This window comes from Haematobia irritans, chromosome 1, assembly GCF_050003625.1.
Source record: "Haematobia irritans isolate KBUSLIRL chromosome 1, ASM5000362v1, whole genome shotgun sequence".
In the NCBI taxonomy this organism is placed as follows: Eukaryota; Metazoa; Arthropoda; class Insecta; order Diptera; family Muscidae; genus Haematobia; species Haematobia irritans.
Window position 1 is genome coordinate 270,854,481 of NC_134397.1, and position 13,138 is coordinate 270,867,618.

Consider the following 13,138-nt stretch of genomic DNA (forward strand, 5'->3'; position numbering starts at 1 on the left):
CTAAAATATGAAACAGTCGACCATATTTCCCCAACTCTGGTGTACGTATATATGGGAGCTATATACAACCTGAACCAATTTTGACTTAATTTGGCATGCATAGTTAGAATAATAATTCTGCTATCTATGCGAAATTTCACGTAAATGGGAGTATAACTTTGGGCCCCCTGGTCATATGAGTGCAAATCGGACGGGAGATATATATGGGAGCCATATCTAAATCTGAATCGATTTCAACCAAATTTGGCACAATTACCTATACTACTAAACGTACTCCTTGTGCGAAATTTGAAGCAAATCACGGCAAAACCCTGGATTTTGAGGCCATATAAGTTCAAATCGGACGAAAGATATATATGGGAGCTATATCTAAATGTGAACCGATTTCAATCAAGTGTACCAAGCATTGGTAGAATGCCAATTCTACCCTCTGTGCAAAATTTCATGAAGATCGGTAGTAAACTTTGGGCTCTGTGGTCATATGAGTCTAAATCGGACGAAAGATATATATGGTAGCTATATCTAAATCTGAACCGATTTGGCTGATATTTTGCAAGATTTGCGAGATTCATTAAATATTTGGATGTACAGTATTTCAAGAAAATCGGTTGATAAACACGCTAACTATGACCACATCGTAGATAATTATATGTATATGGCAGCTATATCTAAATCTGAACCGATTTTTTTCCAAAACCAATAGCAATTGTCTCTGTCTCAAGAAACGGCCCTATGCCAAATTTGAGGACGATCGGACTTAAATTGCGAGCTGTACTTTGTGCACAAAATTACATATACAGACAGACGGACGGACAGACAGACAGACAGACGGACATCGCTAAATCGACTCAGATTTTAATTCTTACCCGATCGGTATACTAAAAGATGGGTTTATGACCACTATTTCTTGGCGTTATATACAAATGCACAAACTTATTATACCCTGTACCACAGTAGTGGTGAAGGGTATAATTAATTAGATCAATTAATTTCATGGTTGAAGACAAAAAATATTTTATTGTGTGTGGGAGCCGGTTCCACGACACCGCTATAAATAATCAAATAGCAACTTACCATTATTTAATATAACAAAAAATAAAAGCATTGCTTTAAGTATGTGTTTGAAAAATATTTTATTTAAAATGTGTGTTTTAAAACAGGACTAGAAATCATAAAGCAAAACATAAACTTAACATATTCATCGTGTATAAAAAATACTAAGAATAAAAAATTAAATAAAAGGCAAAAAATAAATTGAATATTATAAAACGTCTATCTTCGATTAGTTTTTAAAAATTCTGTGAGAACAGAATACAACGAAGCAACTGTTGAGAGCAGCGGTGCCAACTCTGTGGATTTTTCGTGATTTTGACGATTTTAGATGGTAAATTGGGCATGTGACGATTCATGATTCTAATCAACGTAGTTATAAATTGACTATTTTTGAAAATGTGCGTCTCAAGTTTCCTTTTAGTGTTTTTATTACGTGTTTTTAGTTGTAATGTAAATATCAATACTAAAAAATATGCTTAACATACTCTCTCTGCCACAATCTTAATTGGATTAAACACATCGCAAAGATTGAATTAAAATATAAAACAACTGTAGCTTTGATTATTCTGGGGGGGGCAAGAACTATTCTAGGGGGGGCATAGCCCCCCCCAGCACCCCCCTAGCTACGCCAATGGCGATGAGGCTCATTTCTGGTTGAATGGCTACGTAAATAAGCAAAATTGCCGCATTTGGAGTGAAGAGCAACCAGAAGCCGTTCAAGAACTGCCCATGCATCCCGAAAAATGCACTGTTTGGTGTGGTTTGTACGCTGGTGGAATCATTGGACCGTATTTTTTCAAAGATGCTGTTGGACGCAACGTTACGGTGAATGGCGATCGCTATCGTTCGATGCTAACAAACTTTTTGTTGCCAAAAATGGAAGAACTGAACTTGGTTGACATGTGGTTTCAACAAGATGGCGCTACATGCCACACAGCTCGCGATTCTATGGCCATTTTGAGGGAAAACTTCGGAGAACAATTCATCTCAAGAAATGGACCGGTAAGTTGGCCACCAAGATCATGCGATTTGACGCCTTTAGACTATTTTTTGTGGGGCTACGTCAAGTTTAAAGTCTACAGAAATAAGCCAGCAACTATTCCAGCTTTGGAAGACAACATTTCCGAAGAAATTCGGGCTATTCCGGCCGAAATGCTCGAAAAAGTTGCCCAAAATTGGACTTTCCGAATGGACCACCTAAGACGCAGCCGCGGTCAACATTTAAATGAAATTATCTTCAAAAAGTAAATGTCATGGACCAATCTAACGTTTCAAATAAAGAACCGATGAGATTTTGCAAATTTTATGCGTTTTTTTTTTAAAAAAAGTTATCAAGCTCTTAACAAATCACCCTTTATTTCTTGGCGTTACATACAAATGCACAAACTTATTATACCCTGTACCACAGTAGTGGTGAAGGGTATAAAAAGCACAAAAGTGTCAACTTTATCAACCCTGATCCAAAAGCATTAACGCTGCATTACGTTGCGACGAAACTATTATATTCAATTAAAACAAAGCATACTTTTAGTCAATCAATTTAATAAAAAAAAATATTTGCTATGATGTACCCTGTAATTCAATTTTTAACCATTTTATTTGACTGAGTAAACAAAACATATCGATTCGCGAAAGTTTTCTGTGACGCCCATTGTTGCCAGTAATTTCTTGGCTCTTGTCCCCAAATTGGGACGTTTTGGTTCCCAAAAATCCCAATTTAAATTGAAATTTCTTACAAAAATTCCCAATAAATTTTTTAAAAGTGTAAAGGAATAGGCTGTGCTGTAACAAATCCGTAACAATTTAAAAATTCAAAAATATGCAATTTTGGTTATGTCTGCTTACGAGTCCCAATAACATGCTAATTTCAAAACACATAAACAAGGACAAGAGTGTTCAAAATATCATCCTATGCAGTCCTCATCAGAAGTATGGGTATAGTCATCGAATTTTTCTTTTAGGCAAATTGCCTTCTAAATGCTCGAGAAATAAAACTCGGGGTTCGGTCAACATATGTATTTATGAATTAAAATTTACTTCTAAATAGGAAAGAAATAAAATTGGGTGATCGATCAATTTGGTGTTGTTGGCCTGATATGAACTACACTGAAAAAAACAGTAAACCCACCAGGTTAATTTTAGAAAATTTGTAGAAAATTTTAACTAAACACTATTACAAACGCTGGCATCAAGCCGATGTCACAAAAAAAAGTAAATATTTTTTGACAAATTCAAGAAAGTTTATTAGACATAATTAATTTTTTTCACTTGTTTAAGAAAATTTTGTAGTTTGAAGGAAAAAATTGGAGTTCAAAATTGCAAGAATGTCTTTAGTGACATACGAAGTTTCGGATGGACTCATTTGTAGTAAACTTTGCAAATTTAAAGAAATAATGAAATATTTTGTGAGAAACACGAATTTAGTAAATCTTTATGCTTAATTCGTATAATTTTTTCCTGCATTTTAGTTCATTTAACTATCGTACACAGAAAATTATTGGAGTGAAGGAAACTTTCTCCAAACATAATAATTCCATGAACTAAAACAAAGTTAAATTGGCTTTAGTGAAATAAAGAGTTCACTTTTTTTTGAGTGTAGGCAAATTGCCTTCTAAATGCTCGAGAAATAAAACTCGGGAATCGCTGCTACTCTATTGGATGGTGGACGAACAGCGCACTCTGCATTGAAATTGCCGTTGAATATGCCGGTTTGCTTACATATATTTATTGATCACTTTAAAATTGATTCGAAATTAATTAAAATAAAATTATTCTCAAATTAACAGGTGATTGATAATCCCACGTTCAATATTTCAAGAAATTCTGCGATAGCAAAAGTTTTGCAACAAGCAGAAATTATTTTATTGGATGAATGTACAATGACTCATAAAAAATCACTGGAAGCATTAAACCCTACAATGCAAGATCTACGTCAGAACCAAGCCATTTTTGGTTGTGCTTTAATATTATTGTCAGGCGATTTTCGTCGGCGGAAGAGATCAACGCATGTTTAAAGGCTTCTTTTCTGTGGCGACATGTGCAAAAATTGACATTAGACATAAATATGTGCGTTCAAATGCACAACGACCAATCTGCCGATCGGTTCTCGAAGCAATTGTTAGATATTTGAAATGGCAAAGTTCGCCTCAATATTACAAATGGATTAATGACATTGCCGACCAATGAATGCAGTAAATTATCCTATTGAATTTTTAAATTCATTGGATACGGTGGCATACCAGGTGCCACCGTATTGTTTGAATTTAAAGGTTGGCTCATCAATTATTTTACTGCGAAATTTAAATGCACCAAAACTGTGTAATGGCACAAGATTAGCTGTACGAAAATTGATGTCAAATTTAATTGAAGCCACAATATTGACTGGAACTGCTGTTAAATCACCATGATTTATTGTTTTTGATTATGTTTGTTTGTTTCAAATAGTATACATGAATTCAATTTACTAATATTTATTTTAGTTTAATTCAATTTGAAACTTGTTTGAAATTGCTTTGAATTCAAGTCTTGATATTGAATCTCTATTTTTTGTATCACATACTGGCATCCCTACTACCAATATCGTAAATGTCATTCTCGATTCTTTACTCACAGTATTTTCGTTTTTGTTGTTGCAACACTTTGGGGCAACGATCAACATGTAAATAATGTAAACAATAGCTAATATACATACGTATGTACATATATTATAACTGTCCCATTTTTTATTTCATTAGAAGTTTGAAGTTTGGCAAATAATAAATCATTATTGAAAGGTGTTGAAAGTGAAACGATCGTGTTTTATTACAGTGGAATAAAAAGTGTGTTGAAGACATTGTTCACATAGAGACATTCTATGTAGTTGGAGCAAATTACAAATGAATCGAGACAGTGAAAATAATATGGAAATTATTCTAAAATTGGTTAAATATTGAGCCAGTCAGTTGTGGTAAAAAAGAGACATTAACTTATTGGAAAGTGACATATCTGTGGGTCAAATAACAAGTAAAGTAAAGAAAACATTTGTGACATAAAAATAAACCATAAGGGAAATTATTAAAGTGAACTGAACCACATTTCTAGAACCTTTAAAGATTTCTTTAGACATTTTTAATACAAATCAAGTGCAGTGTGGCAATTCATAGTGTTCCATTATAAAATTAAATTTTTGGAAAACCTGGAAGCTGGCTCTATTACCTGTGGTGTTTCAACAGGGAGACGTAATCCATTTGTTTGTTACCTGAAATTGTGGAAGCTTGTAAGTTGGAAGTTGGCCCAAATACAAGGTAACGTTTTGTTTTATATATCATTACAATTTGCATACCCAAACCGAACCATTGGGTTAGGAATTTGTCCCATTACATATTGGACAAATTCCAGGGCTGTCAAAACAGGCAGTCCTTAAACATTGGCGACCGTGACAGGACAAATATTCAGTGGCATTGTAACATTTTTTAATATTCTGAATTTAATAAAATTCAGTAGCGAGTGTCTCAGTACCACGAAAACCCATTTGTATAATTCGTGCGGTTACATAATCACTGACAACGTTATTGGAATACATTTGTTTTTGCCCCTGGAAATTTTACGCCATTTTTAAATTGCATTCGGTAATATTTTGTGCCGCGAATAAAATCATTTATGTTATTGGCCCACATCGAATTTCCACCATTTTCTTAAGTTTGATTTTTCACATATTGGATTGTTGTTGGAATTTCAAAGGGCAATCACATCGCATACATTGGAATCCTCACATAGGAAATAAATTGCCTCGGTGAATTTTTTTACAACAACATTCAAATTATAAATCATATTATATTGATTCTATCTCGAAATTTAAATTTATTGGGAAGTATATTTTCGGAGTTTTTGTATACATAATTTTGAACTAAAAAAAAAATATACAATGCCAAACGGTGAAGAAATAACACAGCCAAGCCCATCGCTTGAAGAATTAAAACAGCGTCGTGCCTCATCGAAAGGTAGTATGACCCGAATCAAAAATGTTGTCGAAGGAAAAAATATATTGTCTCATACTGAGTTAGAAGGTCGATTAGGCATTATTGAGTCATACTACAAACAGGCTTCGTATTATCAGAACCAAATTGAAAGGCTGTCTCCTCTAGACGATGGTAGGGCTGATATAGATGAACTTTACATCACTATTAAGACCAAAATTTTAGATCTGATTGGTAGTGGTAGACGGCATAGTGTTACTGAACAATCTTTTTCTGTCCCTCAACACTCATCAAGTCGTCTTCCTAACTTGAAACTTCCCAAGTTTGATGGAAAGTATTTAGAATACAAAAATTTTATAAATACTTTCAACAATTTAGTCCATAAGGACCCAAATATTCCAGTGACGGAAAAATTCAACCATTTACTTTCGTGTCTCAGTGGTGAGGCCTTATCAACAATTAAAGCGTTTCAAGTCACAGATGAAAACTATCAGGGTGCCCTCGACAGACTCAAAGAGAGGTACGATAATGACACACTGATATTTTTGGAAAACGTAACATCAATGTTTGAAATTTCTAAATCAAGTAAACCTGTCCCAAAGCAATTAAGAAATATTGTAGACACTATATCAGCCCTTTATAGTTCTCTGAAATCACTTGGCTCATATGAACAAATTTGTGACGCATTCATAATTCATTTGGCAATGAGCAAAGTTGACCCTGAAACAAAACAGAAATGGGATGAGTTTATTGATTACTCGAAATTACCTTCGTGGACTGATTGCTGCTCTATGTTGGACAGACGTTGTCAACAACTCGATGCACAGTGCCGAAGAACATCTAAACAACAAAACCCATCTACCTCATCGAATTATTCACATAATAATCAACCATCGAAGCAACACTCATTGCTGGCGAAAAATATGACTCAAGAAATAATTTGCAATCATTGCTCAAAATCTGGTCATTTTATAACAACTTGTCAACGATTCATTGTTTTGACTCCAAATCAACGAATGGAGCAAGCAAAACAACAAAAACTTTGTCTCAACTGTCTTGCAAAGGGACACATGTATATGCAGTGTCCATCTCGATATTCATGCAGATTTTGTAAACAAAAACATCACTCGCTTTTACATAAGCAAGAGGAGCAAGAAGAAACTCCGACTACGTCATCTGCCTCAACTCACGGTACATTTCGACAAAATTCTGACTCACAAATAAGTAATGTTATTTTAGCGACTGCTTTGGTTTTAATTCGAGATTCTGAGGGGAATTTTAGAATGGGGAGAGCACTTCTTGATTCTTGCTCTCAAGTAAATTTCATAACGGAATCTTTCTCAAATTCACTCAATTTACGGAAATCGAAAAATCCTATAGATATTTTGGGAATTGGTGCTTCTGGTGTAAAAGTTTCATACAAAACACAAAGTACTGTCCGATCTCGATTAAATAATTTCGAATTGTCCCTCGATTTCTTAATTTCCCCAAAGATAACTGGGTATCATCCTGATGAGAATTTATCGATAACGGATTTCAATCTACCCAACAACATTGAATTAGCTGACCCTGAATTCCATCGTAGGCGTGGTATCGATATGTTACTTGGTGCCGAGTCATTTTTCTCACTTCTTTCTGTGGGACAAATTCGTCTTGGGGAAAATCTACCGACTTTACAGAAGACACTGTTAGGGTGGATTGTTTCCGGAAAATATACAAGTAATCATTTGAATCGACCTTCAAAAACAAGTTATGTTGTCTCAGAAGATATATTTTCAAAAATCAATAATAATGTTGAAATGTTATGGAAATTAGAATCTGTTGAAGGCAAACGCCAACCATTTTCATTGGAACAACAGGAATGCGAAAATCATTTCATTAAAAATGTATCGGTCCAAAATGATAGAAGAATCATTGTGAGATTGCCTCTTAAGGAAGACCCAATGGTTCTTGGTGATTCAAGAGACATAGCTCTTCGTCGTTTTCTTTCTATTGAACGAAAATTAAATAAAAATTCTGAATTGAAGGAACAGTACTCAAAGTTTATGAAAGAATATGAAGAGCTAGGACATATGTCTCCAATAGAAGAAAAATCGATTTCTTCTCCAAACTATTACATTCCCCATCATTGTGTTTTACGACCTCAAAGTGTCTCGACCAAACTTCGTGTGGTTTTTGACGCATCATGCAAATCCTCATCTCAATTGTCTCTTAACGATATCATGATGGTTGGTCCCACAATTCAAAATCAGTTACTAATAACTTTGCTGCGCTTCAGATGTCATAGGTATGGCCTTACAGCCGATATTGAAAAAATGTATCGGCAGGTATTGGTCCATCCTGATGATAGACATTTGCAACTGATTTTATGGCGTGATCATTCTACCAGTCCGATTAAAACATATACCCTGAATACTGTCACATATGGAACTGCATCTGCCCCATATTTAGCAATACGAAGTCTTCATTATGCCGCAGAACAATTTCCCAATTCTCACGAATGTGGCAAGGCTGTTGTCACAAAAGATTTCTATGTTGATGATATGATTACTGGTGCTGATGATTTGCATACATTGCAACTCATCAAAAAGGAGGTAACAGAAATATTGACTCATTCAAATTTCTCTCTCTCAAAATGGCATAGTAACTGTCCCAATTTAAACTTGATTGATACTGGTATAAAAGAGGTTCGAATTGACGATGATTATACTAGCACATTAGGAATATCGTGGTACACCTCAGATGATACTTTCCGCTTTGAATTTCGCCCATCAAAATCGTATTCGCATAATACGAAAAGAACAATTCTGTCTCTTACATCTACGCTTTTTGACCCAATGGGGTTAATCAGCCCTCTAATCATTAAATCAAAAATTTTGCTACAGAAGCTTTGGATTTTAAAATGTGATTGGGATGAATCTGTGCCTCAAGAAATTGATAGTGCTTGGACTAATATTTTGGCTGATTACCATAATCTACCCCAATTAAAAATTTCTCGATTCATTCGTTTAACCAATTTGATTGATCTTCAAGTACATGGATTTGGAGATGCCTCTACTAAAGCGTATGGTTGTTGTCTCTATTTCCGATGCATCGATTCATTCGGCAATGTTGTTACAAATCTGGTAGCTTCAAAATCTAGAGTTGCCTCACTAAAAACAAGATCTTTGCCCCGGTTAGAATTGTGCGCATCACATTTACTTGCAAATTTTTGGAATCAACTAAAAGATCATTTCAATTTTTCAATTTCAACAATAAATTTTTGGTCTGACTCGCAAATTACATTACATTGGATCAGAACTCATTCATCAACTTTATCAACTTTCGTCGGTAATAGAGTTTCTGAAATCCAAAATTTATCAAATGATATATATTGGCGATATATACCTACAGACCAAAATCCTGCAGACTTAGTGTCACGAGGTTGCTCAGTTATCGAACTGGAGAATTCTAATTGGTTTTATGGCCCATCGTTTCTACGATCTTCCGAATCTGAATGGCCACCGTTTGATGGACCGAATGTCAGCGAAGAAGAAATGACGATAGAAAAAAGGAAAACAATTTTACTCGCGCAAGAAGAAGATGTGCCATATATAGTTCAAGCGGTTCACAAATTTAGCAACTATTTGAAATGCCTCAGAATTTTCTCATATATTTTCCGATTTCAGTCGAAAAAACTTAGAAACTGCCTCACTATATCTCCTGATGAACTGAATCATTCACTTCACCGTATTATTTGGGCGATTCAACGTCACTATTTTTCGAATGAAATTAAGCAAATAAACAATTCTGGGACTTTACACAACCATTTATCGTCTTTGGCTCTCTTCATACAAGAAGTTGATGGAGTCGAATTAGTTCGTGTTGGAGGTCGACTTCTAAATTCCGACTTACCTGAAGATATGAAGTTTCCATTCCTCCTGCCTAAATCTGACCCATTTGTTAAAGTTATGATAAACCATTTTCACCAATCAAATTACCACGCTGGCCCTAGAGCTCTGGTGTCGTTAATACAACAACAATTCTGGATCATCAATTGTCGCTCGTTAGCAAGACAAGTGGTTTATAGCTGTATACATTGCACTAAATATAAGCCAAAGCTTTTGACTCAGGTGATGGGAAATTTGCCAAAGGATCGTGTATCTGGCTCTCGCCCATTCCAGGTTGTTGGTGTTGACTTTGCTGGTCCGATTGCAACGTATCTCAGAATTAGAGGAAAAACGCCGTACAAATCGTATATAGCTGTTTTTGTCTGTTTTGCGACAAAAGCAGTCCACCTCGAAGCCGTTTCCGACCTTTCAAGTGATGCTTTCATAGCAGCTCTCAAGCGGTTTATTGGTCGAAGAGGTCTCCCATCCAAAATATATTGCGATAATGCTACAAACTTTATTGGCGCTGAGTCAAAATTAAAGGAATTCCACAAACAATTCCACTTAGAAGAAACAAAATCCAAAATTGAATCATTTTCTGTCTCGAAACATATTCAATTTATATTTATCCCTCCAAGAGCACCACATTTTGGCGGGTTATGGGAGGCGGCGGTCAAATCGGCTAAGGGTCACTTGTTTCGCACTCTTCCAAATGCACGACTCACATTTGAAGAATTATCCACAGCCTTAGTGGAAATAGAGGCCGTTATGAATTCTCGCCCAATTTCTCCAGCTTCAACTGACCCGAATGATCTTCAAGCCCTTACACCGGGACATTTTTTAATTGGTTGCCCTTTACTCAGTTTACCAGAAAGAACAAATTTTGACTCAGATATCTCCCATTTGCAATCATGGCAAAGAATTTCTGCAGTGAAATCACATTTCTGGCGCAGGTGGCATAAAGAATATTTGGCTCAACTTCAACATCGTCATAAATGGCAAACCCCGCAGCAAGAGCTAAATGTCAATGATATGGTAATCGTCCATGAAGATAATGTCCCACCGATGAAGTGGATCACTGGCCGTGTAACAAACATTGTCCCAGGTGCTGATGGTTATGCTAGAGTTGCTGATGTGCGAACTCCAACTAATCTACTCAGACGTCCAGTGGCAAAGTTGGCGAAATTACCAATTGATTGAAACCAAGGGTTTCAATGGGGCCCGGCATGTTAAATCACCATGATTTATTGTTTTTGATTATGTTTGTTTGTTTCAAATAGTATACATGAATTCAATTTACTAATATTTATTTTAGTTTAATTCAATTTGAAACTTGTTTGAAATTGCTTTGAATTCAAGTCTTGATATTGAATCTCTATTTTTTGTATCACATACTGGCATCCCTACTACCAATATCGTAAATGTCATTCTCGATTCTTTACTCACAGTATTTTCGTTTTTGTTGTTGCAACACTTTGGGGCAACGATCAACATGTAAATAATGTAAACAATAGCTAATATACATACGTATGTACATATATTATAACTGTCCCATTTTTTATTTCATTAGAAGTTTGAAGTTTGGCAAATAATAAATCATTATTGAAAGGTGTTGAAAGTGAAACGATCGTGTTTTATTACAGTGGAATAAAAAGTGTGTTGAAGACATTGTTCACATAGAGACATTCTATGTAGTTGGAGCAAATTACAAATGAATCGAGACAGTGAAAATAATATGGAAATTATTCTAAAATTGGTTAAATATTGAGCCAGTCAGTTGTGGTAAAAAAGAGACATTAACTTATTGGAAAGTGACATATCTGTGGGTCAAATAACAAGTAAAGTAAAGAAAACATTTGTGACATAAAAATAAACCATAAGGGAAATTATTAAAGTGAACTGAACCACATTTCTAGAACCTTTAAAGATTTCTTTAGACATTTTTAATACAAATCAAGTGCAGTGTGGCAATTCATAGTGTTCCATTATAAAATTAAATTTTTGGAAAACCTGGAAGCTGGCTCTATTACCTGTGGTGTTTCAACAGGGAGACGTAATCCATTTGTTTGTTACCTGAAATTGTGGAAGCTTGTAAGTTGGAAGTTGGCCCAAATACAAGGTAACGTTTTGTTTTATATATCATTACAATTTGCATACCCAAACCGAACCATTGGGTTAGGAATTTGTCCCATTACATATTGGACAAATTCCAGGGCTGTCAAAACAGGCAGTCCTTAAACAACTGCGAAAGGTGAAATTGTGCTTATACCACGTATTCCACTGATTCCAACAGACATGCCATTTGAATTTAAGCGTTTACAATTCCCAGTGCGTCTATCATTTGCCATGTCCACCAATAAGGCGCAAGGACAAACGCTTCAAATATGTGGATTACATTTGGAGGATGTTGGAGTTGGATCTCCAAATTGTTTGTTTGTGCTGGCTTCAAATGGCCAAACGAAAAACATTGTACATCAAAATGTTTTGGATTGACAATATTAAATTTCATATTCACAAAATAAACTATAATATTTCATTAATTCTTTGGTTGGTTGCAACAAAGTGCAACTGGGTCCGCTAGTATTCTATAAGTATGGAATTTAGTTTCTGTGATTCTTTCTGTGATGTGGGATTTAGTTTCTTTACGAAATAATTTCGCAATAGAAGAAAAATTTCTTAGGCAAGCAGAGTAAATTCTAAATTAGTTGTTGGGCCCCTAATAAATGCCGTGGAATAAAGAGGAGGATTTTTTTTATACTTATTACTTATTAAAGTTACAATTATTACTTAAATCTTAACCACCCGGGAATATAATGGCAGGCTGGTGTAGTTTTGACCCAACTAAAATCATGCAGTGATCGATAGCAGCGTAGCTGACGTGTGTTCCATGTGTAATCAGGGGCCTCATGACACGCGTCATCTTTTCGTTTGTCTCGCCTCACTACCAGACCAGTCTGGACGCATCCCATTTTTGTCGCAGTGTTGCTCGATCTGGATACAAGCTGATGTACCAACAGTGCAACACGAAATGGTCTGGTGGATCATGGGAAGTTTTGCGAAAAATTTCTTTCCCGGATTGAAAAAAAGTAAAGAAAAAATTCTATTTACAACCCAAAACTTATTCTCAACAAATAAAAAATAAGTCCAATATAAATGAACAATTAATAATGGCGCCAAAAAGTCTAGTTTCTTGCTTAACAGGCATGAAATCATAACGTCCCTTCATCAATCCAAGAATATTTGACTTTTTCATGGAATGTA

The 13,138-nt window shown here is 35.2% G+C and overlaps 2 protein-coding genes across 2 annotated transcripts; both read left to right on the top strand.

Moving 5' to 3' along the window:
* The first annotated feature begins 4,844 nt into the window (after positions 1–4,844).
* LOC142224069 (uncharacterized) lies at positions 4,845–11,146 on the top strand. The gene is made up of 2 exons (XM_075293881.1): positions 4,845–5,336; positions 9,677–11,146. The coding sequence occupies exon 2, from the start codon at positions 9,911–9,913 to the stop codon at positions 11,075–11,077; it is 1,167 nt and encodes a 388-aa protein (XP_075149996.1). The 5' UTR covers positions 4,845–5,336; positions 9,677–9,910; the 3' UTR covers positions 11,078–11,146.
* LOC142236512 (uncharacterized) lies at positions 5,957–9,462 on the top strand. Its single transcript, XM_075307728.1, has 3 exons — positions 5,957–7,894; positions 7,943–9,183; positions 9,402–9,462. The coding sequence occupies exons 1-3, from the start codon at positions 5,957–5,959 to the stop codon at positions 9,460–9,462; spliced, it is 3,240 nt and encodes a 1,079-aa protein (XP_075163843.1).
* Positions 11,147–13,138: the final 1,992 nt, after the last annotated feature.